A 27,182-nucleotide genomic window follows, 5' to 3' on the forward strand; every position below is an offset into this window, starting at 1 on the left:
TTTCAGATTTTGCCCGGAACCAGTGTCATTGGAGGAGCTGGAGTGGGAGTGAATCGGAAATTTTGGAAAAGGCTTAGAGTGAGAGATAAGGATAAAACTTGGTGTAAAGAATAAGCACAAGTCCTAGATACGTAGCTAAAAATAATCAGACCAGATACGCTCTCTTTGGGTGAGTTTAGGGGGGGGGGTAATTCGGCAATATTAGGTATTATTAATTTACGGACGGGTGATCAGATCTTGATATAATTTGATATTTGGAAAGATCTTGTGCTTCAGAGCGCTTATTCTAAATCCCGATCAGATCTGGTGACATTGGGGGGAGTTGGAGGGAGAAACCGGGAATCTTGGAAAACGTCAAAATTGGGGTATTATCTTACGAATGGATGATCGGATCTTAATGAAACTTGATATATAGAAAGTTTTTGTGTCTCAGATGCTCTATTTCCAATTCGAATCGGATCCGGGGATATAGGCGTTAGAGGGGGGAAACAGAAATCTTGGAAAATGCATAGAGTGGAGAGATCGGGATGAAAACTTGATGGGAAGAATAAGCACAAGTTCTACATACGTGATTGACATAACTGGAATGGATCTGCTCTCTGGGGGAGCTGGGGGGTGGTTGGGTGGGTTGCTGTTAATTTGGAAACATTAGAAAAATTAAGGTGTTTTTATTTTATGAACAGGTGACCTGATCTTAATGAAATTTGATATTAGAAGGAACTCATGTCTCATAGCTCTTATTTTAAATCTCGACCAGATCTGGTGACATTTGGGGATTTGTTGGGGGGAAACCCGAAATCTTGGAAAACGCTTAGAGTGGAGAGTGGGATGAAACTTGGTGGGCAGAATAAGCAAATATTATAGATACGTAATTGATGTAACTGGACTGGATCCGTTCCTCTGGGGGAGTTAGGGTCCAGTGCTTTGGCAAGTTTTGTGCTTCTGGACTTGTTAGGACGATGAAAATTGGTAAGCGTGTCAGGAACCTGCACAAATTGACTGGATAAAATCGTTTTCCCCGATTTGACCGTGTGGGGGGCTGAAGGGAGAGGAAAAATTAGAAAAAAAGGGTATTTTTAACTTATGAGTGGGTGATCGGATCATAATGAATTTTTATATTTAGAAAGAGCTCGTGTCTCAGAGCTCTTATTTTAAATCCCGCCTGGCATTAAGCCTCTAATTTTTCCTTTTAATTAAATCTACAGATTCTTAGAATTCTGCTACAGCTCTTGGCTCATCCGGCTCTTCCGTCACAAGTGCCATATGGGCTCTTAGCTCTTGTTTTTTTTTGTATTTTAGTGTTGCCACATCAACCTTTAACATAAAAAGCAATTTAAAATATGACAGTTATTTATTTAGATGCTTAGTGCAGTTGCGTGCTCTGTTATTATTTTTTTTTTCAAAGTTTTTTAGTTTTGTTTCTATTTGAGGTCAGAAATAAAGAAACTTAGTTTGATCTATTTTTAGAATGGACTTCTGAATCGAATCACTTTAGATCGTTATCCTGGATTGCTTTGCCTGCTTGTGCATGAAAATGAAAAACAAATTGGGACAAAAGCATTGTTCAAACGATTTACTGAGAAAAAATTTTCACCTGAAGCGATATTGCAAGACTGGATCAACCATCATCTGAAACAGGCCGGGAGTGCATGGTAATACAAAGAAAATTGAACAGTCGATTGAAGAATGGCCTTATTCTTTTAGCTTCGACTTTAAGAATAATTAAAAATTGCTAGTCATATTGACTGTTTTTGGCTGCCACTAATTCCCTACAAGCCCCTATATCTGGCCTGTGTCCCTTTTGGTCCCTATTGGTCCCTAAATCAGTGCTCAGGTCCCTTAAGATGTTTTTCCTCAGCAACATTCTTCCATATTAGTTGAATATCTTATCTCTAAGTAATGGAGACCACTATCTAAGGTATGGTATTTCCGTTTTGGTTTGACGTAAGTCATTTTCAGCATGTGTTCTTCTAACCATAATCCTGTTTCACGGCTACAGCGTTACTCTCTGAATGAAAGAGACTATAAAGTAGCGAAAAGGATTGACATCCTTTGCCTCTGTAGTCATCTTAGGATTTTTTTATATCCTAGCTTTCAGGAGATTTAATTATTTTGTCAATGTTAAGCTAGATACATGGGTCAAGCCAGCCTTGAATTCTAAGGGGCTGATTGTTTTGTCAGTATTATGCTAGATACATTTTTTTTCCTAGCTTTGAGGAGAGCGTATCTTAAAAGCCGAAGCAGCTCAGAAATTGTTAGAAGACTTGAGTCCAGGGCCGATAGAAGATGACAAAGATATACTTCCTCTGTTGGAAGTCGGTGCCACTCTAAGAGGCGAAGTTCAGTCTCAGAGCTACTGACGAGCTTTCAAAATGTGCCTTTTCGCTGTGTGCCGAAGCACTGCGTGCCTGATACAAAGTACATTTTAAAGCAAGCTTTGAACGGAGAATCTTTGTTGTTCCTGAAGCTTGTCTTTCTTGTACCCAAGCCAGTTTTCGAAATCAAATTCTATTCATGATTTGTTGTATGTAGTTCGAAAACTGCCCATCCCAGTAAAAACTGATTTGCTGCTAGATGAGTTTAAGCTAGTTCAGATGAGTGAGTTCCCATTTGTGCTGGCAAAAATAGATAAACGATGGAATAGACTCAATGAAGATGGGAAGTATCCAAATTTGGCTGTCGTGATGAACACGTTGATTATTTCTCATTGTTCGGCCAGTGCTCACTGTCTGGAAGGATCCTCAGTGAGCAGAGTGCATCCATGAATGACCAAACATTGAATTTTAAGCTTTTTGTTGCTGAGGGGTTGCGTCGAGTTTGTGGAATTGCTTAAAAGGGTTGTGTTGCTGAAGATTTTATGAAGCTTACCATGTCAGCGCGGAAGAGTTATAAAAAATATCTGGAACGGGAGAAAAAATTGGAAAAAAAGGCGAAAAAGAACGGCACAAGTGGAAAAAAGAAGAACAGCAGCAGCAATCTCTGAGTGTCGTCGAACAAAGAAATTATAAAGACTCTTGAGAAGACTTTGAAAGGGAAAAAAGAAGTATTCGGGACTAAGGAAAAAGCAATTGATCAGATGCTTCAATAAGCGAGAAGTCGACTGGAGAAAGGAATTCAGAAGAACAATAAGGTAGAAATCTAGCTTGCTCAGGCAATGTTAGACGGGTCATTAGCACACCCTGATGAACAAAATTAAATATGCAGATCTTGAAAGCACGCAGAGGCCAGTCCAGAAGGAGAAGCAGCTTCTCATAACTAGTCTTTTGAAACAGTCAGAAAAGTGAGAAATGCGTTTTATCCAGTTTTTTTTTTACATATATAACTGACATTACATATATAATTTACATATATAACATTTTTTTACATATATAACTGAAATAAAGATACAGAATCAAAATTAAAAATTTAATTAAAGATTGAAAGGTGTTGTGGAAAGACAAATCTGCTCTATAACCCTTCTGGGATGTGATGAAATTCCAGGCGATCTATTTTTTTTTAGCATCTTTGGCCTCTGATCCTAGTTATCAAAGGGCATATGGTACATCTGTATTATAGGTTTGGTAATAACGGCCGTAGGTCCCTAAAAGTCCCTTTTTCGGTTCCAAAAAGTCCCTATTTTCGTGCCGCAAAACCTGTGGCAGCACTGAAAGAAAGAAAACGATCAATAATGCGGGTTTTTAAGGCCAAACGAGAATACTGAAAAAACACACAAAGTGAACATTTCGAGAGCACATCGACTTCTTTTCTTTAGCGAGAAGCAAAATAATATATAAAAAATCTTCCTTTCTTAGATGTTGTGATGCATCATAATGACGCATGTTTCGGGTTTGGGGTCTATATATAGCCTACATATAGTGACAGTTACTTATATTATGCCTCTAATCATTCTCCTGTGGTTAAAAGAGAGGTAGTCTCTTTTCTAGTTGATAGAACATTGCAGGTTTGTTAACCAATCTCCTGGATTCAGAGCCGGACCACCTTTGGAATCTTTTATTTGTGATCTTGGGTTATCTAATAAGCTTATTAAATTTTTTGATTCAAAAACGCAATAAAAAGTTATTAGATAATAATACAGCATACACAGATCAAAGGGAAAATTCTGTTTATCTTGGTCTCTTCTACGTAAAAGGGGTTTTAGAAAACATTTCCAAAAATCTAAGGAAAAAATAACATTTACACTTATTATAGACCCTATAAAACTATTAGTCCTCAAACTTATCAAGGTATAGACCCTATCCCAAAGGTTGAAAACTCTGGTGTTTTTATAGAATTCCATGCTCGTGTGGTCTTTGGTATATCGGAAAAACTGTTCAGCGGCTTACGAATAGATCAACTCAGCGCTCTACCTCAATTAATAACACCCTTAAGAAGTGGGAAAAAAAAAACTTTGACTCTGCCTTAGAAGAACACGTCTTTGACCATCCAGAGTATATTATTTTATTTAACCAAACTAGATTAATTTCATATGGATAAGCTCTTGTCAAATGAATCATATTTTGGTTTTCTCAAAAGAGAAGCCGATACTTTAGTAAACCTTGAACCACTTTCTCAGTCATATAATCATACACGTCAACAATACCTTAGATCTCAAAGTGTGTGCAAGGGCTTTGATCCAGTAATACTGTCATAAAGACCCTTGAAAACTACCGCATCGATATTGTTGCCCTATCAGAGGTCTGCAGTCTTGAATTTGGGACTACTAACTTCGAAAATTTTCATTTGTTATTAGCTAGGAAATAGCGGATAACTACTTGAGTAAGGTAGCAGGGTAGGTTCATATTGAAAACCTATTACTGACTATGTCTTGCGACTAAGATTTGTTACCACTGTTGCAAAGATGACTCTCGTAGAGGATTATGCCCCTAATAACGAACTGATGTGTAGGGCATTAGAAAAATGTTTTTCCATTGCTATAAAAAAAAAAATTAACCTCTCTCAATGGTAAAGGGAACGAGAAATTATTCAAATGTTGAGTGCTACTGATATTTTATCATGTTATAATAAGTTGGATACCAAGCTAAAATAAGAATCTTGCCTGCGGTTAGGTCCTTTTCATCTTCTTTTGGAATCATATGCTTTTGTATCGTTGCTTTTTATGGCACTTGGTATTAACCAAGTGACATATAGCAATCGCCAATTCTGTCGGTCTGTCTGTTGGTCTCGGTTTTGCTACTTTAGGCACTTCCAGGTAAGCTAGGACGATGAAATTTGGCAAGCGTATCAGGGACCGGACCAGATTAAATTAGAAATAGTTGTTTTCCCGATTTGACCATCTGGGAGGGGGGAGTGGGGGGCCGGTTAATTCGGAAAAAAATAGAAAAATTAAGTATTTTTAACTTATGAGCGGGTGATTGGATCTTGATGAAATTTAATGTTTGGAATGATATTGTGTCTCAGAGCTCTTATTTCAAATCCTGACCGAATCTGATGACATTGGGGGAAGTTGGAGGGGGGAAACCTAAAATCTTGGAAAACACTTAGAGTGGAGGGATCGGGATGAAACTTGATGGGAAAAATAAGCACAAGTCCCAGATACATGATTGATATAATCGGAACGGATCTGCTCTTTTTGGGGTAGTTGGGGGGGGGGGGGGTAATTCTTAAAAATTAGAAAAAATGAGGTATTTTTAACTTACGAACGGGTGATCGGAAAGAATTCACATGCTTTTGAAGCTAGCTTACTCTTCATTGTTCCAAAGCAAACCCCACCACAGAATTGGCAAGTTCCCAAAACAAAGTCGATTAATATGACAAATAAAGTTCAGAATAGGGGGTATCCGTGCCCCAAAGTAGATTAAGCAATAAACCATACCCTTCTCAGATTGTACGGTAAATAACTGTTCCTTGATTATCTTTCTAACTTTTCTGATATTCCATAAAACTAAAGAATTTTCCACATTGCTCCACGATGGACTGAATTAAAAGCATTAAGAAAGTCAACCAAGACAAAAATGGCCTATACCTGGCATTTATTCGTTTTTTCAAGCAGTACCTGAAGAGTAAAGATGAAGTGGCAACACTTTTAATTTTGTCAAAAAAAAAATGTTCATCCCTTACCAATGAATCAGCTTTTTCCTAACCCTATTTAAAATTAGTCGCAGAAAAACTTCTTTTCAATCGTCTGGAGTGTTGTCACTTTACAGTTAGTACTTTTTTTCCTATTTCTTTCCTACCTTGGTAAGTTTGACGAAAATACATTTTTTATTTCATTCCAATGAATTAGTTTCAACACTCCATATCTTCTTTGACAGTTTAAAAAATAGTTTTCTGATAGCTTTTCTACCATTTTTAAGTAGTTCATGTGGGATTCCGTCCTGTAAATAGGTTGGTTGAGAACACCAGCCAGGTATTGTCTCAAGCATGCGGCTATTTTTTTTTTTTTTTCAGAAGCTGACCATTTAAATCTTCGACAGATGGCAAGACATCTGCTCACACCTGTTCATCGACACCTGTTGTTTAATTGAAAAACTTCAGAGCAATTGTCTCGTAGACCTGCGCTCCTTCGGTTTCCAAAGGAGAGTTCTCACTTTATGCTCTCTTATCCCCCCCCCCCCCTTGCATACTCTTTCCCTTTTATGAAGTACCGAGTGACACGGCTCAATAGGAACCGAAACGCTAAAAAACAAAGATTTGATAACAAAAGCTACACCGAAAGAATCAAATATTTATGTTGATTTGGAATATATAAAGCTTATTAGGTTCAATGATAAACATTATAAGTTGCGAGTTACGAGCCGGTGAAAATTTGTCCACTGTTTTAAAGTTTGAGTTTTATTATTTCACATATACAAATGAATAAATAGATTAAACAGCACTTTCGTGCTGGGAAAAACGCAGGTATTAATTTAGAAAAATTAATACCTGCGATGTGCTTGCTTCGAATTTCTTGAGCCCAATTTCTAGATCAGATTTATAACAAAGAAACCTAAAATGATCTTTCAGGCCCAACTTATAAGGTGGGTGGGCCATACTAAGGTCACAATACGTGAATGAAGCAAAGACAACTTACTTATGTTTCTCATATTTTTCTATGATCTGTCTCTCGAATTATTCTTGTAAAAACCCCTCAGTTCTACTGAACATAAAGCATGTTCACTAGTATTCCTAGCTGAGTTTCTTACAATTTTTTCCTAAAATGAAAAGTCCTTGGGACATCCAGGTTGAGCGAAGGCTTTTCGAAGGCAATATATCTGTTCTAAATTTGATTTTATTTTCTATTCTACTCAATTTCTAAAAGAATAATTCCAGTATATTATTTCACACTTAAATATTTCCTATGTTGCTAACTTTCTATGTCATTGATTCCCCTTCAAGCATTGCCCCTCACCACCTTGAAATTTTTGGTTTGATAAAACTAAATTTTATGATAGTGAACTTGGAAATAAATGCTTAGAAGAATATTACATTTTTATTTAGTATTCTATTAATATTGATATTGTATTTTATCTTCTGTGTTTTAGACAAAGCTTGAAATTGCCAACTATTCATTATCTATGGCGAGGAAAATTGGTGCCACTGTCTACGCCTCTCCGAAAAACATACTTCACCCAAGTACGTCTGGCTTTCCAACGATCAAAGATTTCAATATCTCCGTTTTTCTGCCATAACCTAAGCCAGAAGGCATAGCCAGACTTCGGCCGGACTGGCATGTTAATAAATTGAGAGGGAATAGTCAATCTAGACATGTCCCAGTTTAAGATAGGAATGGGGCCACAATCAATGATAAGAAAAGAGATAGAGAGGGATTGGCAGAACATGGCTATAGATAGGGGTTACCTTGGCATTAATCTTTCATAACACGACTGTTAAATTACTAATCGCAGATATCCGAACTGGAGTTTTTACTACTAATAGAAACTCGAGTTGAGCAGAGATTATATTAGAACCCCCGTCCGCCCTGCGAAGAAAACAAAATGAACTAAAAATTTTATTTTTTTTGGGGGGGGATGAATAAGATTTTTATAATTGCCCTACAGATCCAATTTTTGTTGAGTATCATCGAAGAAAAAATAGTTTTTGGTTGAAAGGTTGTGTTTTAGGATTTTAAAGAAGAATCTGAGATTTTAAAGCGTCTCTAAGCCCACTCTGTCACTTCTAAGCTTCCACCGATTTCTATATTCTATGTAATCAAATCTAAATTTTCACCCCATTCACCCTATTGACATTTAACTTTTTGACAAATGAAAGAAACTTTTTCATTGGGTGAATAGGCCACTTTCTTAGTCTAGACCAGGCATGTGAATAGAGGAACTGTGTTCTTTCTGATGATTATTGTAAATAAATTAAACAGCTCTCAAAGTTTACATGATCTATTTCAGGTTTTGGCAGTATGGCCAATGGGTGGATGTTGTCATAGATGACAAATTACCAACTTATAACGGCAAGTTAGTCTACCTTCAATCCCAAGAGAAAAATGAATTTTGGAGTGCATTGTTGGAGAAAGCTTATGCCAAGTATGTACTTTAGTTCTATCCCATGGAGGGGGAGGGGGTAAGTGGTTCCAGAAGCTTTTTAAGGAGTATTTAAATGGGAAAATTTCTTATTTTCCTACTTTTAGGGGTTTTTACTATCTTAGGTTAATATCTGAGAAGTGCCTGAGTTATCAAACACCTTTGGTCCTCAGTTTTATAGATTATGAGCAAACGTTCGATCCTGTTGATAGAAGAGCTTAAGCAAAGGTCTTTTCCTTGTACGGTATACCAGACAGAAACATGAAAGTGATTAGTGGTATGTACGAGAACAACACTGCTGTGGTTAAGGTAGGATATGAGGTTAGCAGCTTGTTTTGTATTAAATCAGGAGTTAACCAGGGTTGTGTTCTATTCCCCTTTATATGGATCGTTTTGATGGATTTTATCGTTTTGATGGATTCTTTATTCATAGATTGTGAAAACGATTTGTATATCCCAGATAAAAATGCTATTGACAAGAATAAATTTTTGGAGGTTCCGAGACTTCAAGGCTCAAGAGAATGTTTTTGAAAATTTATGCTGAGAAGACTAAGTAGCTCAGATCAGAAATAAATGAGGACGAAGAGTTAATATTAGATTCACTTACCTGGGTAGTATCATTAGTAAAGATGGTGCAGATGTGAAAACATGGTGCAATGAAGATGTAAAAGGTAGAATAGCCAATGTCCAGAATATTTTTCCGTAGTTGAAAAAAGCTTGGAAGAATAAGAAGATAAGTCTGTGAGCCTAGATAAGAATATTGGAAGCTATAGTTATGACGGTGGTCAATTCTGAAACTTGGTTGCTTGGTTCTGAATTGGTTATTTGGCTCTGATTGGTTCTGAAACTTGGTTGCTTGGTTCTTAATTGGTTGTTTGGCTCTGATTGGTTCTGAAACGTGGTTGCTTGGTTCTGAATTGGTTGTTTGGCTCTGATTGGTTCTGAAACGTGGTTGCTTGGTTCTGAATTGGTTGCTTGGTTCTGAATTGGTTGCTTGGTTCTGATTGGTTCTGAAACTTTATTGCTTTAAAAGACAGAAGAAGATTTGGTATATAATTTCTAAGAGAATTGCCTAAGGATAGCCTTGGATACTCGTTTAACTCACCCTATATCGCACAATAAGCTCTACAAAGAGGTGGTTCTATCTCTTTTCGGGGGCTAAGATGACGGAAGGTTAAAACGCCTAGACCACGTGTTACGGAAAAAGGATGACGGATTATCAGAGTGTGCTTTTGGCTATCCATCTATGGCCTCATAGAATCAGAAAAATACTTTTTCTGATATACTCATTAAAAAAAAAGCCGTGATTTCGATTTTTGTTTGTCTTCATTAGAAAATTAAAAATAAAGGCACTAATATGGCTTACCATTAGATTTTAAATATTTTTCCTCAACAGAATTTTCCTAGATTCTTTATTTTCTTTAAGTTCAATTATATAAATTCTTGAATCTTGGCTATCAAAAGGTAGGCCCCATTTAGTTTGAATTTTTGAATACACTAATGTTTCTATTTTCATTTTTGTTGTTATTTGACAGGGCACGATGTTTTCTTTTTTTTAAATTGTGTATCCGTGCTAATATTAATGCTTCCCCATTAAAATGTCATCGAGCCTTTAATTTTTGTTGCTTTATCTGAAAATGATCAAATGTCGGTAACAAGGACTGACCTATTGTTTATTTTGGAAAAAATTTGTGTTTGGAAAGAAAGTTAGTGTGGGCACCACAAGGGGAGATACCTCTACCCAAATGAGAAGCAATAAGTAACTTTAAAAAATGTATTAAAGTAATAAAATAAGAAATACTCCAATTCAAATCCTGGTAAAAACAACATTCCAGGTAATGCTTCTCTACCTGTAGTTTCTCTGATAGTACTTATGGCAGATTTTCTCTAAATGGTTTAGAAACTTTCAAGTTTATCTTACTTTCGAATGGAAATGGTTTCTTTAATCCTTGGCGTATTTTTTCTTGTTAAACCTTGTCCAATTATATCTTACGGATGGACTGACATTCAGTATATTTTCTTTGTCCAAGAAATTGGCAGAAGTACGCCCTCTTTTTTTAGACTTTCTCCAACAGTACTGTATAAACACAATTTGTTGCGAGATATTAATTTAAACGGGATTATGCCAACAAATCTTGGATTAGGGCTACACATTAAGTGGCCTTTTGCCAAATTATATAGGGAAGTAATTAATGGGCTTTTATTTATATCAAGCATGCCTTAGAAAGTGCATAATACACCCTAGCTGAAGCCTTGGGACTCATTTTGATGACGTATAGTTGGAACCTTTGTGATAAAACTTGTTCAAATGTATTTTGATTAGCCATATGTGCTTCTAAGTCCCCCTCCCCTCGCCCAGAAAAGTAAAATCAAAGACCTCAAATACATAATAAAACTATAAAATAAACTTAATTTCCGGAGAAAAGAATTACAAAAATTAATTGCAAATTTGCTGAAACTACCCGGCGTTGTCCGGGAATCTTTTCAATGGTTTATTATTGGCATTTTGTACCAATTCGATTTTTTTTTTATTTTGTAATATCCCTCTACCACCGACCACCCCATCTTCTCTTGAATTTTCCCTTAATCTTGTCGTTCTTCTTCCAGATAGGGTCACATGGGGTGTATGCACTTGATACGATCTGAGTTATATTACTTCGGTGATCTCATAGGTATGTTTTGATCTTCCTCTGTTCGAGAGGGTCATATAGTCGCATGCATATAGTTTCAACCCAATTGGTCCATCCGTTTCTTGCTACATTGGTAATAGCTAAAAAAAAAATAAAAAATCTAAAGTCAGAAAAATCTCAGAACCTTTTGTGTAGATATTTCAGTTCCAAATAAATTAGTATTCAAAAGCAAGAATGCTGTTATTTGTCTCCCTTCAGCAAAACCTCACCCCTGTCTTGGCCTTTCCCTGCACACAAAAAAATCTCGAGACAGCTAAGGATAATCACATGCCAAATCACATATAAGTACTACTACTACTACTACTAAAAGCTTACCGCATCACGAAAGCTGCCTGAGGACAACATAGCTACGCACGCTCCTCCTCCGTCCCAATCAATTCAAAATATCTCTCGTTACACCCTCCCAGGAAGTTCCTGTTTCCCTTAAATCTTTCTTGATGACATCCTCCCACCCCAACCGCGGATGTTTAACCCTAGACGGTTGGCCGAAAAGGACAATCTTTGGCAATATGTCATCCTTCATCCGCAGGCCGTGCCCTAGCCATCTCAACCTTTCTCTCATTATAGCCTTAGAAAGTGGGATTCGACAAATATCATATAATTAAGTGAAATCAAATTCTGATCCCCTCTCCCACCTCCTTCCAACAGCCCTAACCCCTTCGCTCTCCTTTTGACATTCTCCTGCTAGAGAGGGTAAGATGTGCTATAAGCAATGTAAAAAAAAAGGGATCTGCTAACTCAACTTTTACCTCTGTTCCCCTGTATTGGTCTCCTCCTGACAGACAGGGTCAAATGAACCAAGTTTTGGTCCAATTGGCTCAAAGTATTTATTACAACATTCAGTACTGCAATTGAGCGTCCTTTACCCCCATGCTGTAGGAACCTTTCAGATAATATATATTCAAATAAATTTTAACAGTCCTCATTATCTTCACGTAAACAATTTTTAAAATCTCAAATTCAAACCGAAAGGACCATGAAAAATCTTTTTTTGGCGAAAAAATCGCAAAAATCTTATTTACAAATCATATGAGGAAAAAAAGAGAAAGAATGTTGTCAAATTGGCTTTGTGCAAATCTCGCCGATAAAATCTGTTCTAATAAATTTTGAATAGCTATCAGTGCTTGAGGAAAAAAAATTTAGAAATCTGTAAATCATAGTAAAATAGCTGTAGGTACAACTCATTTCTCTGAGGAAAAATATTGCAAAATTTGTTGCCAAATTTTATCCGGAAAAGATAAACCGGCTTCTTTGTTGAAAATGCCTCCTAGAAAATACCCAGTAATATGATAAGACACTTTGACGCTAAACTGACGATGTTTTTTTTTTTAACTTTAAATAATTTATATTAATTTTAAATAATTTTAATTTTTTAACTCTTTCATGGATGGGAATGATCACTCTAAATGGAATTCACAGTGTACAGTTAAAATTTTTAAATAAAATGTAACTTTTCTTGGTGATTTTCATAATGTTCTGATTCAACAATAAGGGCCCATTGACAAGCATGCAAAATGACTTGGGTCTATGCTCTCCCTAAAAAAATTCCAGTGATATTCTTTATGTAAAACTTAATTGATAACGAATTCAATTTTCCACCTCCCCTCCATGTGTATACAGTATGGAGTATATACGTAAATCATAAATGCAATATATGCATATGCTTGCAATTTAAATGCGCAAATCATAAAACAAACATAAAAATTTTCCTGTATATGGGAGAACTCTTCCCTCCCCCAAAGAAACACATTTTATTTACTGATAGCATTTCAAAAAGTATAACTTAAGATATTATTGTTTAATACAAACGTGCCATTGTTGCCCTTCCATTTTTGAGGTATTGTGAGAAAAAAATATTCACCTAATTCCAAATGCCCTTGCGTTAGAGTATCCGTTCTTGTTATTTTTTCAGGAGGATAAGGTCAAACTTTAGCATCAACAATGGTGGTAGAGGGAGGCTGGGAAGGGGAGGTCTTATACAGGATAATTTCTGCTCGTTTTAAGTTTTAGTGTCATCTATTGTTTTCATTAACAAAAATTGCATTTATTCGATTTTTATTTTTAATTCTATATCCAAGTTTATTCTAAATATGAGGGAAATATTGCCTTCTGCTCTATATACTAAAGTTATAGACGAACTACTTAAAATTCAGAATTACAGGCATATTTGTAAAAGGTCTAGATTTTTAGGAGTAATCACGGGATAGACCCCCCTCCCATCGCCTATGCCTGCTAAGTTCACTTGTTGTAATTTTCTAAGCGCCCCTGCCTTGACATGTTATAAAAAACGACAGTTTTCAGTTCTCTAGGAAACCAAGTCCTAATATAATGTATATTATATACTTACTAGCTGTTGGGGTGGCGCTTCGCGCCACCCCAACACCTAGTTGGTGGGGGCTCTTCGCCCCCCCAAGCCCCCCCGCGCGCGTAAGTCGTTACGCGCCATATTAGTTACGCGCCATTATAGTTGTGTCCCTATGTCCCACCTGTGAATATAGATAGATATATATATATATATATATATATATATACTAGCTGTTGGGGTGGCGCTTCGCGCCACCCCAACACCTAGTTGGTGGGGGCGCTTCGCGCCCCCCCCCAACTACGTAAAACTTGCGAATATACAACATTCTTTGCTGTCCCATTGTCTTTGCATATAAATAGATTGTCAGGTTTACCGACTCTTGAACATGCAACATATAATGGTCCATGGGAAAACAATCTGTATTCAGATCTATACCTCATGATTCTAATGATTGCCCTTGAGCTTTGTTGATGGTGATTGCTAATCGACCATTCCCTGTCCCGGTGTCCCGGTCGTCATTTACATCCCCCTGTTTCCTCCGGTGTCCCCGTTGTAGTTGTGTCCCTGTGTCCCGGTCGTCATTTATATTCCTTGTGTCCCGGTCGTCATTTGTATCCCGGTGTCCCGGTCTGTATATACATTCGTTTTTTAGTTTTGTTTTTCTCCTTTATTTTTTTCCTTTTTTTTTCTTTTTTAGCTTATTTAGATTTTTAGATTTTTTAGTTTTTTTATTAGTTTTTAGTTTTTTTTTTCTTTTTAGTTTTTTTGTCCCGGTCGTCATTTATATCCCCCTGTTTCCCCCGGTGTCCCCGTTGTAGTTGTGTCCCTGTGTCCCGGTCGTCATTTATATTCCCTGTGTCCCGGTCGTCATTTGTATCCCGGTGTACCGGTCTGTATATACATTCGTTTTTTAGTTTTGTTTTTCTCCTTTATTTTTTTCCTTTTTTTTTTCTTTTTTAGTTTATTTAGATTTTTATATTTTTTAGTTTTTTTATTAGTTTTTAGTTTTTTTTTCTTTTTAGTTTTTTTGTAGTTTTTACCTTCTTTTTAGTTTTGTTAATTTTTTTTTTACTTATGTCCTGGTCGTCATTTATACTCCCTATGTCCCGGTGCTTTGTTGATTGCTAATCGAACATTCCTTTTGTCCTGGTCGCTTTCTCTTTGAGTGTCGTCATTTATTTTTTTCTTTTTTAGTTCTTTTAGTTTTTACCTTTTTTAGTTTTTTTTAGTTTTTTTTAGTTTTTTAGATGAAAATTTTTTTTAGTTTTTTCCTTTTTTTCTTTTTAGTTTTTTATTGGTTTTTACCTTTATGTTAGCTTATTTTTCAGTTTTTTCCTTTTTTTTTAGTTTTTTTTTATTTTTTATTTTTTTTAGTTTTTTACCTTTTTTTAGTTTTTTTAGTTTTTTTAGTTTTTTTAGTTTTTTAGCTTTTTTACTTTTTTTATTAGTTTTTAGTTTTTTTGTAGTTTTTGCCTTTTTTTAGTTTTTTCAGTTTTTTTTTTAGTTTTTTATTGGTTTTTACCTTTATTTTAGCTTATTTTTCAGTTTTTTCCTTTTTTTTAGTTTTTTTTAGTTTTTAGTTTTTTTAGTTTTTTACCTTTTTTTAGTTTTTTTAGTTTTTTTAGTTTTTTAGCTTTTTTATTTTTTTATTAGTTTTTAGTTTTTTTTTGTAGTTTTTGCCTTTTTTTTAGTTTTTTTAGTTTTTTAGCTTTTTTATTAGTTTTTAGTTTTTTTTGTAGTTTTTGCCTTTTTTTAGTTTGACAACTTATTTTTATATATATAGATAGTTTTTTTTTTTTACTTATGTCCTGGTCGTCATTTATACTCCCTGTGTCCCGGTGCTTTGTTGATTGCTAATCGAACATTCCTTTTGTCCTGGTCGCTTTCTCTTTGAGTGTCGTCATTTATTAGTTTTTTCCTTTTTTTCTTTTTAGTTTTTTATTGGTTTTTACCTTTATTTTAGCTTATTTTTCAGTTTTTTCCTTTTTTTTATTTTTTTTTTATTTTTTATTTTTTTTAGTTTTTTACCTTTTTTTAGTTTTTTTAGTTTTTTTAGTTTTTTAGCTTTTTTACTTTTTTTATTAGTTTTTAGTTTTTTTTGTAGTTTTTGCCTTTTTTTAGTTTTTTCAGTTTTTTTTTTAGTTTTTTATTGGTTTTTACCTTTATAGTTTTTTTAGTTTTTTAGCTTTTTTATTTTTTTTATTAGTTTTTAGTTTTTTTTGTAGTTTTTGCCTTTTTTTAGTTTTTTCAGTTTTGACGTCACCTGATCCAGTTTTTTCAGGTGACGTCACCTGACCCATCCACACATCCACAGACAGACAACTTATTTTTATATATATAGATATATATATATATATATATATATATATATATATATATATATATATATATATATATATATATATATATATATATATATATATATATATATATGTTTTTAACTACGTAAAACTTGCGAATATACAACATTCTTTGCTGTCCCATTGTCTGTGCATATAAATAGATTGTCAGGCTTACCGACTCTTGAACATGCAACATATAGTGGTCTATGGGAAAACAATCCGTAGTCAGATCTATACCTCATGATTCTAATGATTGCCCTTGAGCTTTGTTGATGGTGATTGCTAATCGACCATTCCCTGTGTCGCCGTCATCATTTATATATCCCCCTGTGCCCCCCACGACTGGGACACAGGGAATATAAATGACGACCGAGACACAGGGAAACAACTACAACGAGGACGCCGGGGGGCACAGGGGGGATATATAAATGACGACGGGGACAGAGGGAATGTTCGATTAGCAATCACCATCAACAAAGCTCAAGGGCAATCATTAGAAAAATGTGGTATAGATATGAATACAGATTGTTTTTCCCATGGACAATTATATGTTGCATGTTCAAGAGTCGGTAAACCTGACAATCTGTTTATATGCACAGACAATGGGACAGCGAAGAATATTGTATATTCGCAAGTTTTACGTAGTTAAATATATATATATATATATATATATATATATATATATATATATATTCAAGATCCTTGAAATTCCAAATAACGAATGCAGTTAGACGTATGAGCACTGTTTCCTGATATAATTATTTTCAATTTATTACTGTTAACTGGTTTTTTTGACATGTTACATGTCATAAGCCATGTTACAGAGTCACACCATTGACCCCCAGTTCCATACCAAATAACCAGCGATACCTGGACTCAAACCCCTAACCACAAGATTTCAAGTCTGAAGTGAAACTTTATACCAAACAATAATTTGTAAAACAATTTGGTTCAATCCCGCTGTCTAGGCCTGCAACTAAATAAAAATTAATATAGTTATATGACGTTTCACGGTTGAAAGGCAATAGGTTTCCAAAAATTGAGTTTTTTTTGGAAATTCAGCAGGTGCCAAACAAAAAACTGTATTTGGCAAGGGAAGAATCGAAAAAAAACTGTGGTAGACTTAGTTGGGTTTCTGACGTGACGAGTTGACACAGAATTAAGTAGAAGAAATTTTCTGAGTTGTTTTTTGTCAGTGGTACTTTGTGCTATAGTCATAAAGGAACTGTGCAAATTGTCGGTAGGTAAACATATGGTTCTAACTACGAAAAAAAGACAATTTGAGTTACAGTTGGCTAGCGTTCAAGATGCATTTGCCACGATAAATCACAGAGACTGGTTATTTTTGTTTCTTTTTTAGTTTTTTTTTCTTTCTTAGTTTTTTCTTTTTTTTAGTTTTTTGTCAGTGGTACTTTATGCTATAGTCATAAAGGAACTGTGCAAATTGTCGGTAGGTAAACATATGGTTCTAACTACGAAAAAGACAATTTGAGTTACAGTTGGCTTGCATTCAAGATGCATTTGCCACGATAAATCACAGAGACTGGTTATTTTTGTTTCTTTTTTAGTTTTTTTTTCTTTCTTAGTTTTTTCTTTTTTTTAGTTTTTTGTCAGTGGTACTTTATGCTATAGTCATAAAGGAACTGTGCAAATTGTCGGTAGGTAAACATAAGGTTCTAACTACGAAAAAGACAATTTGAGTTACAGTTGGCTAGCATTCAAGATGCATTTGCCACGATAAATCACAGAGACTGGTTATTTTTGTTTCTTTTTTAGTTTTTTTTTTCTTTCTTAGTTTTTTCTTTTTTTTAGTTTTTTGTCAGTGGTACTTTATGCTATAGTCATAAAGGAACTGTGCAAATTGTCGGTAGGTAAACATAAGGTTCTAACTACGAAAAAGACAATTTGAGTTACAGTTGGCTAGCATTCAAGAGGCATTTGCCACGATAAATCACAGAGACTGGCTATTTTTATGGCACTTGGTATTAACCAAGTGACATATAGCAATCGCCAATTCTGTCGGTCTGTCAGTCTGTCGGTTCCGGTTTTGCTACTTTAGGCACTTCCAGGTAAGCTAGGACGATGAAATTTGGCAGGCGTATCAGGAACGGGACCAGCTTAAATTAGAAATAGTCATTTTCCCAATTTGACCATCTGGGGGGGAGTGGAGGGCCGGTTAATTCGGAAAAAATAGAAAAAATGAAGTATTTTTAACTTATGAATGGGTGATGGGATCTTAATGAAATTTGATGTTTGGAATGATATTGTGTCTCAGAGCTCTTATTTTAAATCTCAACCGGATCTGATGACATTGTTGGGAGTTGGAGGGGGGAAACCTAAAATCTTGGAAAACACTTAGATTCTGAAAAATTAGAAAAAATGAGGTATTTTTAACTTACGAACGGGTGATCGGATTTCAATGAAATTTGATGTTTAGAAGGATATCGTGTCTTAGAGCTCTTATTTTAAATCCCGACCGGATCTGGTGACATTGGGGGTGGGAGTTGGGAGGGGGAAACCTAAAACTTGGAAAACACTTAGAGTGAAGGGATCGGGATGAAACTTGGTGGGAAAAACAAAAACACAAGTGCTAGATACATAATTGACATAAACGGAACGGATCTGCTCTCTTTGGGATAGTTGGGGGTGGGGTATTTCTGAAAAATTAGAAAAAATGAGGTATTTTTAACTTACGAACAGGTGATCGGATCTCAATGAAAATTGATATTTAGAAGGATATCGTGGCTCAGAGCTCTTATTTTAAACCCGACCAGATCTGGTGACATTGGAGGGGGGGAGTTGGGAGGGGAAACCTAAAACTTGAAAAACACTTAGAGTGGAGGGATCGGGATGAAACTTGGTGGAAAAAATAATCACGAGTCCTAGATACATGATTGACATAACCGGAACGGATCCGCTCTCTTTGGGGTAGTTGGGGGAGGGGTTAATTCTGAAAAATTAGAAAAAATGAGGTATTTTTAACTTACGAACTGGTTGTCGGATCTCAATGAAATTTGATATTTAGAAGGATATCGTGTCTCAAAGCTGTTATTTTAAATCCTGACTGGATCTGGTGACGTTGGGGGAAGTTTGGGGTGGGGGAACCTAAAATCATGGAAAACGCTTAGATTGGAGGGATCGGGATGAAACTTGGTGGGAAAAATCAGCAGAAGCCTTACATACGTGATTTACATAATTGGAACGGATCTGATCTATTGGGGGGGGGGGGTTAATTCTGAAAAAAAAGAAAAAATGACGTATTTTTAACTTACGAAGGAGTGATCGGATCTTCATGAAACTTCATATTTAGAAGCACCTCGTAACTCAGATATCTTATTTTAAATCTCAACAGGATCAAGCGTAATTGGGGGGGGGGCAGTTGGGGGGGGACCGGAAATCTTAGAAAATACTTAAAGCGGTGAGATCAGGATGAAACTGGATGGGAAGAATAAAAACCTGTCTAAGATACGTGACTAACATAACCGGACCGGATCTGCTCTCTTTGGCGGAATTGGAGGAGGGGTGGGTAATTTTGAAAATTGAGGTATTTGTAACTTACGAAAGGGTGACCAGATCTTAATGAAATTTGATATTTAGAAGGATCTTGTGCTTGAAAGTTCTTATTTTAAATTCCAACCAGATCCTGTGACGTTGGGGGGAGTTGGAGGGGGAAACCGGAATTCTTGGAAAACGTGAAAATTGGGGTATTTTTATCTTACGAATAGATGATCGGATCTTAATGAAATTTGATTTTTAGAAAGAATTCATGTCTCAGAGCTCTTATTTCAAATCATGACCAGATCGTTTGACATTGGGGGGAGTTGGAGGGGGAAATCTTGGAAAAACACTTGGAGTGTAGGAATCGGGATGAAGCTTGGTGGATAGAATAAACAAATGTCCTTGATACGTGATTCACAGAATCGTACTGGATTCGCTCTCTTTGGGGGATTTGGGGGAGGGGTTCAGTGATTTGGCGAGTTTGGTGCCTCTGGACGTGCTAGGACGATGAAAATTGATAGGGGTGTCAGGGAGCTGCACAATTTGACTTGATAAAGTCGTTTTCCCAGATTCGACCATCTGGGGGGCTAAAGGGAGAGGAAAAATTAGAAAAAATTAGGTATTTATAACTTACGAGTGGGTGATCGGACCTTAATGAATTTTGATATTTAGAAGGACATCATGACTCAGAGCTCTTATTTTAAATCCTGACCGGCATTAAGCCTCTTATTTTCCTTTTTAAATCAATTTATTGATTCATAGAATTTTGTTAGAGCTCATACTATATGATCTCTTGGCTCTTAGCTCTTCTCGCCTCGTCACAAGTGTCATATGAGCTCTTAGCTCTTGTTGTTTCTTTTTTAGTTTTTTTTTCCTTTCTTAGTTTTTTTCTTTTTATTAGTTTTTTCTTTTTTCTTTTTATTTCCATGTGTTAAAATGAAAGCTTTCTTATATATATATATATATATATATATATATATATATATATATATATATATATATATATATATATATATATATATATATATCATGAAAAGAGAAATCACCAATGCAACAGCACAAACACATAAAAAAAAAAAAAATATATATATTTTATATATATAATTTCAAGGCCTTGCAATAGGACAAATTTTAGACATAGTCCCGATTTTAACACATCTACTCAAGCTATAATCTTCGACTGGGCTGTACCTGAATGCCAGGCGATAATTTTGACGTTGCTCGGCACGCTTTCTTTTGGGATTATCTCTTTGAGCCGCAAGCCTGTTTTCACGTTGTTCTTGTGATGCCTCGATATGATTTTATTCGGTAATTTCTCTTTGAGCCTCAAGCCTGTTTTCACGTTGTTCTTGTGATTCCACGGCAAGCTTTCTTTTGGTATTATCACTTTGAACCGCGAGCCTGTTTTCACGCTGTTCTTGTGATGCCTCGGTACGTTTTTTTTGGTAATTTCTTTTTGAGACGCAAGCCTGTTTTCACGGTCTTTTTGTGATTCCTCGACACGCTTTCTTTTCTTACTTTCTCTTTTAGCCGCAAGCCTTTTGGCATTAACTCTTTGAGCCGCTTCCTCGGCTGTTTCTTCTGCTATTGTAGGATTTATACTAAAATTTCTCTTTGAATTAACTCTTTGAGCAGCTTCCTCGGCTGTTTCTTCTGCCATAATAGGATTTATACTGAAATTTCTCTTTGAATTACCCCCTTATATACTTATAATGACGTCATATACAAAGCCTTATATACAGATGGACAGTACATCACCCCCTTTCGAAAATCAGGGAAATTTTTCTCAGGCGGGTAGTTTTTGATGGGTCACATTAAACTTGATGAGATATGTATATCTATCTATATATATAAAAATAAGTTGTCTGTCTGTGTGTCTGTCTGTAAGGTGACGTCATGTTTCTGTGTCGACTGACGTCATGAAGTTAGTTGTCGTCATTTTTGCTATGACGGTGACGTCATTAAAGATATTTAAGACATATATGTTCACGAAGAAATCTATTAATGTTTAAGTTTAAAATGACTGATGAACTTACAATGGCAAAAGCCGATGAAGATGCTCAAAGAGTCTATGCCAAAAAACTTGCTGCTGATAGAGAAAGTCAGAAAAGAAAGCGTGCCGAGGAATCAAAAGAACAGCAAGGAAACAGGCTTGAGGCTGATAGAGAAAGAAAGAACAGAAACCGTGCCGAGGAATCAAAAGAACAGCAAGGAAACAGGCTTGAGGCTGATAGAGATAGAAAGAACAGAAAGCGTGCCGAGGAACTACCAGAGCAACGCGAAAGCAGACTTGCTGCTAAAAGAGAAAGTGAAAAAAGAAAGTGTGCCGAGGAATCACAAGAACAGCAAGAAATCAGGCTTGCTGCTGATAGAGAAAGTAAGAAAAGAAAGCGTGCCGAGGAATCACAAGAACAGCAAGAAATCAGGCTTGCTGCTGATAGAGAAAGTAAGAAAAGAAAGCGTGCCGAGGAATCAGAGCAACCTGAAAGTTATCGCCTGGCATTCAGGTACAGCCCAGTCGATGATTATAGCTTGAGTAGATGTGTTCAAATCGGGACAATGTCTAAAATTTGTCCCTATTGCAAGGCCTTGAAATTCAATGGTGAAACAATGGGAATGTGTTGCGCCTCAGGAAAAGTTAAACATCCTCTATTGGCTGCACCACCAGAGCCATTGAAGACTTTCCTTAGTGGAACTACATCAGAATCTAAGCGTTTTTTGTCAAAAATCAGAAAATACAACTCATGTTTCCAAATGACGTCGTTTGGAGCCCAAATCGAAAATCCAGATCAATTTATGTCTACTTTCAAAGTAAAAGGGCAAATTCATCATAGAACAGGGTCCCTTCTACCATTCTCAGGCGAGAATCATAAATTTTTACAATTGTATTTCATCAGTGATAGAAATTCTGAATTGAATGCACGTTGCGAAATTTCTCCCAACGTTGAAAGGACAATCGTTTCCCAATTGCAACATCTTTTCCACGAAAATAATAATTTAGTGCGTCTGTTCAAAACAGCCATCGATTTGATGCCTACTGATACGCATAAAATTGTTATTTCCGCTGACAAAACGCCTCCTGGCCAACATGTGCGTAGATACAATGCTCCAACTATCGACGAAGTGGCAATCGTTATGGTCGGTGATCAGTTTTTACCTCGAGATATTATTCTTCATAAGGGAAACGCTCAGTTGTTAAGAATTTCTGAAACTCATCGATGCTACGATACCCTACAATATCCTATCATTTTTTGGGATGGAGCCGACGGCTATCAGTTTAATATTAAATTGATGAATCCAGCCACTAACAAAGAAATGAATAAGAAATGCAGTGCAATGCATTATTATTCCTATAGACTAATGATTCGGCAGGATGAAGAAAATTATATTTTAAAATGCCGTGAATTGTTTCACCAATTTGTCGTTGATATGTATGCTAAAATTGAATCAGAACGTTTGCTATATATCCGCCTGAATCAGACCAAGCTCCGCTCTGAACAATACATTCATTTGCGAGATGCAGTTATAAATGACGGTAATACCACAAACGTTGGAAGATTAACAATTTTACCTTCGTCATATGCTGGCAGTCCCCGTCATATGCATGAATATGCTCAAGATGCTATTGCGTATGTTCGTCTCTATGGTCGTCCAGATTTATTTATTACATTTACATGTAATCAATCTTGGGACGAGATACAGCAGCTTTTACTTCAAGGACAATCGGCGGTTCACAGGCATGACATTACGCCATTGAAGACACTTACCGTAGAGCATGCCAAGCTCTGAATTTATTGGAGAATGACCAACACTGGGATAACTGCATCAGTGACGCGTGCGAAACGTCAACCCCAAGTCAAATTCGTGCATTGTTTGGTATCATTTTAACAACTTGCTCTCCATCAGCTCCTACAGAGCTATTGGAAAAATATAAGTCAAAAATGTCCAAAGATATACTCCATCGAAAACAGTTAGAGACGTCAGATATGACTTTTGATTTTACATCAGAAATTTATAACTACACTTTAGTTATTATAGAAGATTTGTGCGTACGTATGGCAAACAAACCTCTTCAGGATTTGGGAATGCCTTCACCTAACCGTATCGCTGCTGTTTCGACATGTGTAGAATTGGATCGTGAACAAAGTTACAGTAAAAGTGATCTATTGTCGTATGTCCAAAATAACATTTCCAAGTTAACGTCGGAACAAAAAGACATTTATGATACGATAATGCATTGTGTCGATAGCAACGTTGGAGAAATTTTCTTTTTGGATGCGCCAGGAGGTACTGGTAAAACGTTTGTGATAAAACTGATTCTGACATCAATTCGATCAAAAAATGATATAGCGTTGGCAATTGCGTCGTCCGGAATAGCCGCAACATTGCTGCCTTGTGGAAGAACTGCTCATTCCGCTTTGAAATTGCCTCTGAATTTGCATTCTACAGAAACTCCCACGTGCAATATTTCCAAATCATCTGGGATGGGTAAAGTATTGCAGCAATGCAAACTTATTATTTGGGATGAGTGCACAATGGCACACAAAAAATCGCTCGAGGCTCTGGATCAATGCTTGAAAGATTTGAGAGGGAAGTCGAAACCCTTTGGCAGCACATTAATATTGCTTGCGGGAGATTTCAGGCAAACATTACCTATAATACCTAGATCAACTCCTGCAGACGAAATGAATGCTTGCCTGAAAAATTCTAATTTATGGGCACACGTAAAAATATTAAAATTAACTACAAATATGCGTGTCCGATTGCAAAACGATGACTCTGGTCAAACATTTTCAGATCAATTGCTGGCAATTGGAAACGGAAAGCTCCCAGTAGACTCAATTTCAGGACGTATACAGCTACCTGCTGATTTCTGTAATTTAGTGACGTCCAAAAATGAATTGATTGAAAAAGTATTTCCGAATATTCTAAAAAATTATAAAAATAATAAATGGCCAAGTGAAAGAGCGATTCTCGCACCCAAAAATATAGACGTCCACGAAATCAACAATATTGTTTTGACCAAGATTCGAGACCAGGCAGTCCTTTACAAGTCAGTCGACACAGTTTTGGAACCAAATGAAGCGGTTAATTATCCATCTGAATTTTTAAATTCCATAGATCTTTCAGGGTTTCCACCACACGTGCTACAACTAAAAATAGGCGTACCAATAATACTTTTAAGAAATATCAACCCACCAAAGCTTTGCAATGGTACGCGACTTGCCGTAAAAAAAAAACAATAAAAAACCTAATAGAGGCCACAATCTTGACAGGGCCTTTTGAGGGTGAGGCTGTTCTTATTCCTCGCATTCCCATGATTCCAACGGATCTGCCTTTTCAATTTAAAAGATTGCAATTCCCAATTCGATTAGCATTTGCAATCACCATTAACAAAGCTCAAGGTCAATCATTAGAAAAATGTGGTATAGATCTTAATACTGATTGTTTTTCCCATGGACAATTGTACGTTGCATGTTCGAGGGTCGGTAAACCTGACAATCTATATAATCTGCATATAAATGCAGCGACAATTGGACAGCGAAGAATGTTGTATATTCGCAAGTTTTACGCAGTTAATTTGTATTGTATCTATCTATCTATCTATATAAAAACGAGTTGTGTGTATGCATGTTTGTTTGTTTGTAAAAAGAGCGTTTGTATATGACGTCATTATTAGTACATACGGCTTTGTATATGCACAGACAATGAGAAAGCCAAGAATGTTGTATATTCGCAATTTTTACGTAGTTTAACTCCTGTAGACGAAATGAATGCTAGCCTGAAAAATTCTAATTTATGGGCACACGTAAAAATATTAAAATTAACTACAAATATGCGTGTCCGATTGCAAAACGATGACTCTGGTCAAACATTTTCAGATCAATTGCTGGCAATTGGAAACGGAAAGCTCCCAGTAGACTCAATTTCAGGACGTATACAACTACCTGCTGATTTCTGTAATTTAGTGACGTCCAAAAATGAACTGATTGAAAAAGTATTTTTGAATATTCTAAAAAATTATAAAAATAATAAATGGCTAAGTGAAAGAGCGACTCTCGCACCCAAAAATATAGACGTCCACGAAATCAACAATATTGTTTTGACCAAGATTCGAGACCAGGCAGTCCTTTACAAGTCAGTCGACACAGTTTTGGAACCAAATGAAGCGGTTAATTATCCATCTGAATTTTTAAATTCCATAGATCCTTCAGGGTTTCCACCACGCGTGCTACAACTGAAAATAGGCGTACCAATAATACTTTTAAGAAATATCAACCCACCAAAGCTTTGCAATGGCACGCGACTTGCCGTAAAAAAAAACAATGGAAAACCTAATAGAGGCCACAATCTTGACAGGGCCTTTTGAGGGTGAGGCTGTTCTTATTCCTCGCATTCCCATGATTTCAACGGATCTGCCTTTTCAATTTAAAAGATTGCAATTCCCAATTCGATTAGCATTTGCAATCACCATTAACAAAGCTCAAGGTCAATCATTAGAAAAATGTGGTATAGATCTTAATACTGATTGTTTTTCCATGGACAATTGTACGTTGCATGTTCGAGGGTCGGTAAACCTGACAATCTATTTATATGCAGCGACAATTGGACAGCGAAGAATGTTGTATATTCGCAAGTTTTACGCAGTTAATTTGTATTGTATCTATCTATCTATCCATCTATATAAAAACGAGTTGTGTGTATGCACTTTTGTTTGTTTGTAGAAAGAGCGTTTGCATATGACGTCATTATTTGTACATACGGCTTTGTATATGCACAGACAATGGGAAAGCCAAGAATGTTGTATATTCGCAATTTTTACGTAGTTTGAAACACATATATAAATCTATCTATATTCACAGGTGGGACACAGGGACACAACTACAATGGCGCGTAACTAATATGGCGCGTAACGACTTACGCGCGCGGGGGGGGCGCGAAGCGCCCCACCAACTAGGTGTTGGGGTGGCGCGAAGCGCCACCCCAACAGCTAGTTCTAAATAATCATCAATATTTGATTCTTTGATATGTTCGTTGTTAATAAGACTGTTTTTTTTAGTTACGGTCACTTGTGAGGTTTTCGGTTATTTCTTATCGTATGTAAAACAGTTCAAAATAGGGATGAAACCTTTTTATTGACAGTGAATAGATATAAAAATTTTTAACTGAATATTTTGAACACATATACAGTATTCATCATCAGCAGTAAAACTAAAAGACATGAATAAAAATAAACAAAATTTATACCTAATAAAAAGGTTTCATCCCTATTTTGAACTTTTTTACTTTCGTCATGGAAAGGTAGTGTGGTCTTCGAAGTTATCTCTTCTTATCGTATGGGGGGGGGGAATGTTTTGCTGCAATTTTAGAAATTTTCAAAGAAGAAATCACCCAATTCTTGCACGAGTACGTTCCTAACAATATTTTATGATTGTTACTTTAAATGGCTTTTTCTAAGTTTAAGAAAATTTGTTGCAAAAATAAAACCAAAAATTTACAGCTGATGTCATTTGAAACAAGAATTTATTGACAGCTGTGTATTTTACAACCAAGATCATAGGAAATAACAAGCATTTGAAATAACAATTTATTGACAGTAGTGTATTTTAGAACCAAGATCATAAGTTTATCATCAAGTTTTTAGCCCGCAAGTCGCTACGCGCCATTGTAGTTGTGTCACTGTGTCCCACCTGTGAATATAGGTAGATATATATATGTTTTTAACTACTTAAAACTTGCGAATATACCACATTCTTCGCTGTCCCATTGTCTCTACATATAAATAGATTGTCAGGTATACCGACTCTTGAACATGCAACATATAATTGTCCATGGGAAAACAATCTGTATTCAGATCTATACCGCAATTTTCTAATGATTGCCCTTGAGCTTTGTT

The 27,182-nt window shown here is 36.0% G+C and overlaps 1 protein-coding gene across 2 annotated transcripts in view; it reads left to right on the forward strand.

Annotated features, from left to right (window-relative positions):
• LOC136034859 (calpain-A-like) overlaps positions 1-27,182 on the forward strand; it is a 72,827-nt gene that overhangs the window by 23,566 nt on the left and 22,079 nt on the right. For both annotated transcript variants that reach the window (XM_065716332.1, XM_065716331.1), the window contains exons 3-4: positions 1,468-1,652; positions 8,319-8,453. In XM_065716332.1, the coding sequence (XP_065572404.1) occupies positions 1,468-1,652; positions 8,319-8,453 (320 nt within the window). The remainder of the gene's footprint in view (positions 1-1,467; positions 1,653-8,318; positions 8,454-27,182) is intronic.

The sequence above is a fragment of the Artemia franciscana genome, chromosome 13 (assembly GCF_032884065.1).
Source record: "Artemia franciscana chromosome 13, ASM3288406v1, whole genome shotgun sequence".
NCBI lineage: Eukaryota > Metazoa > Arthropoda > Branchiopoda > Anostraca > Artemiidae > Artemia > Artemia franciscana.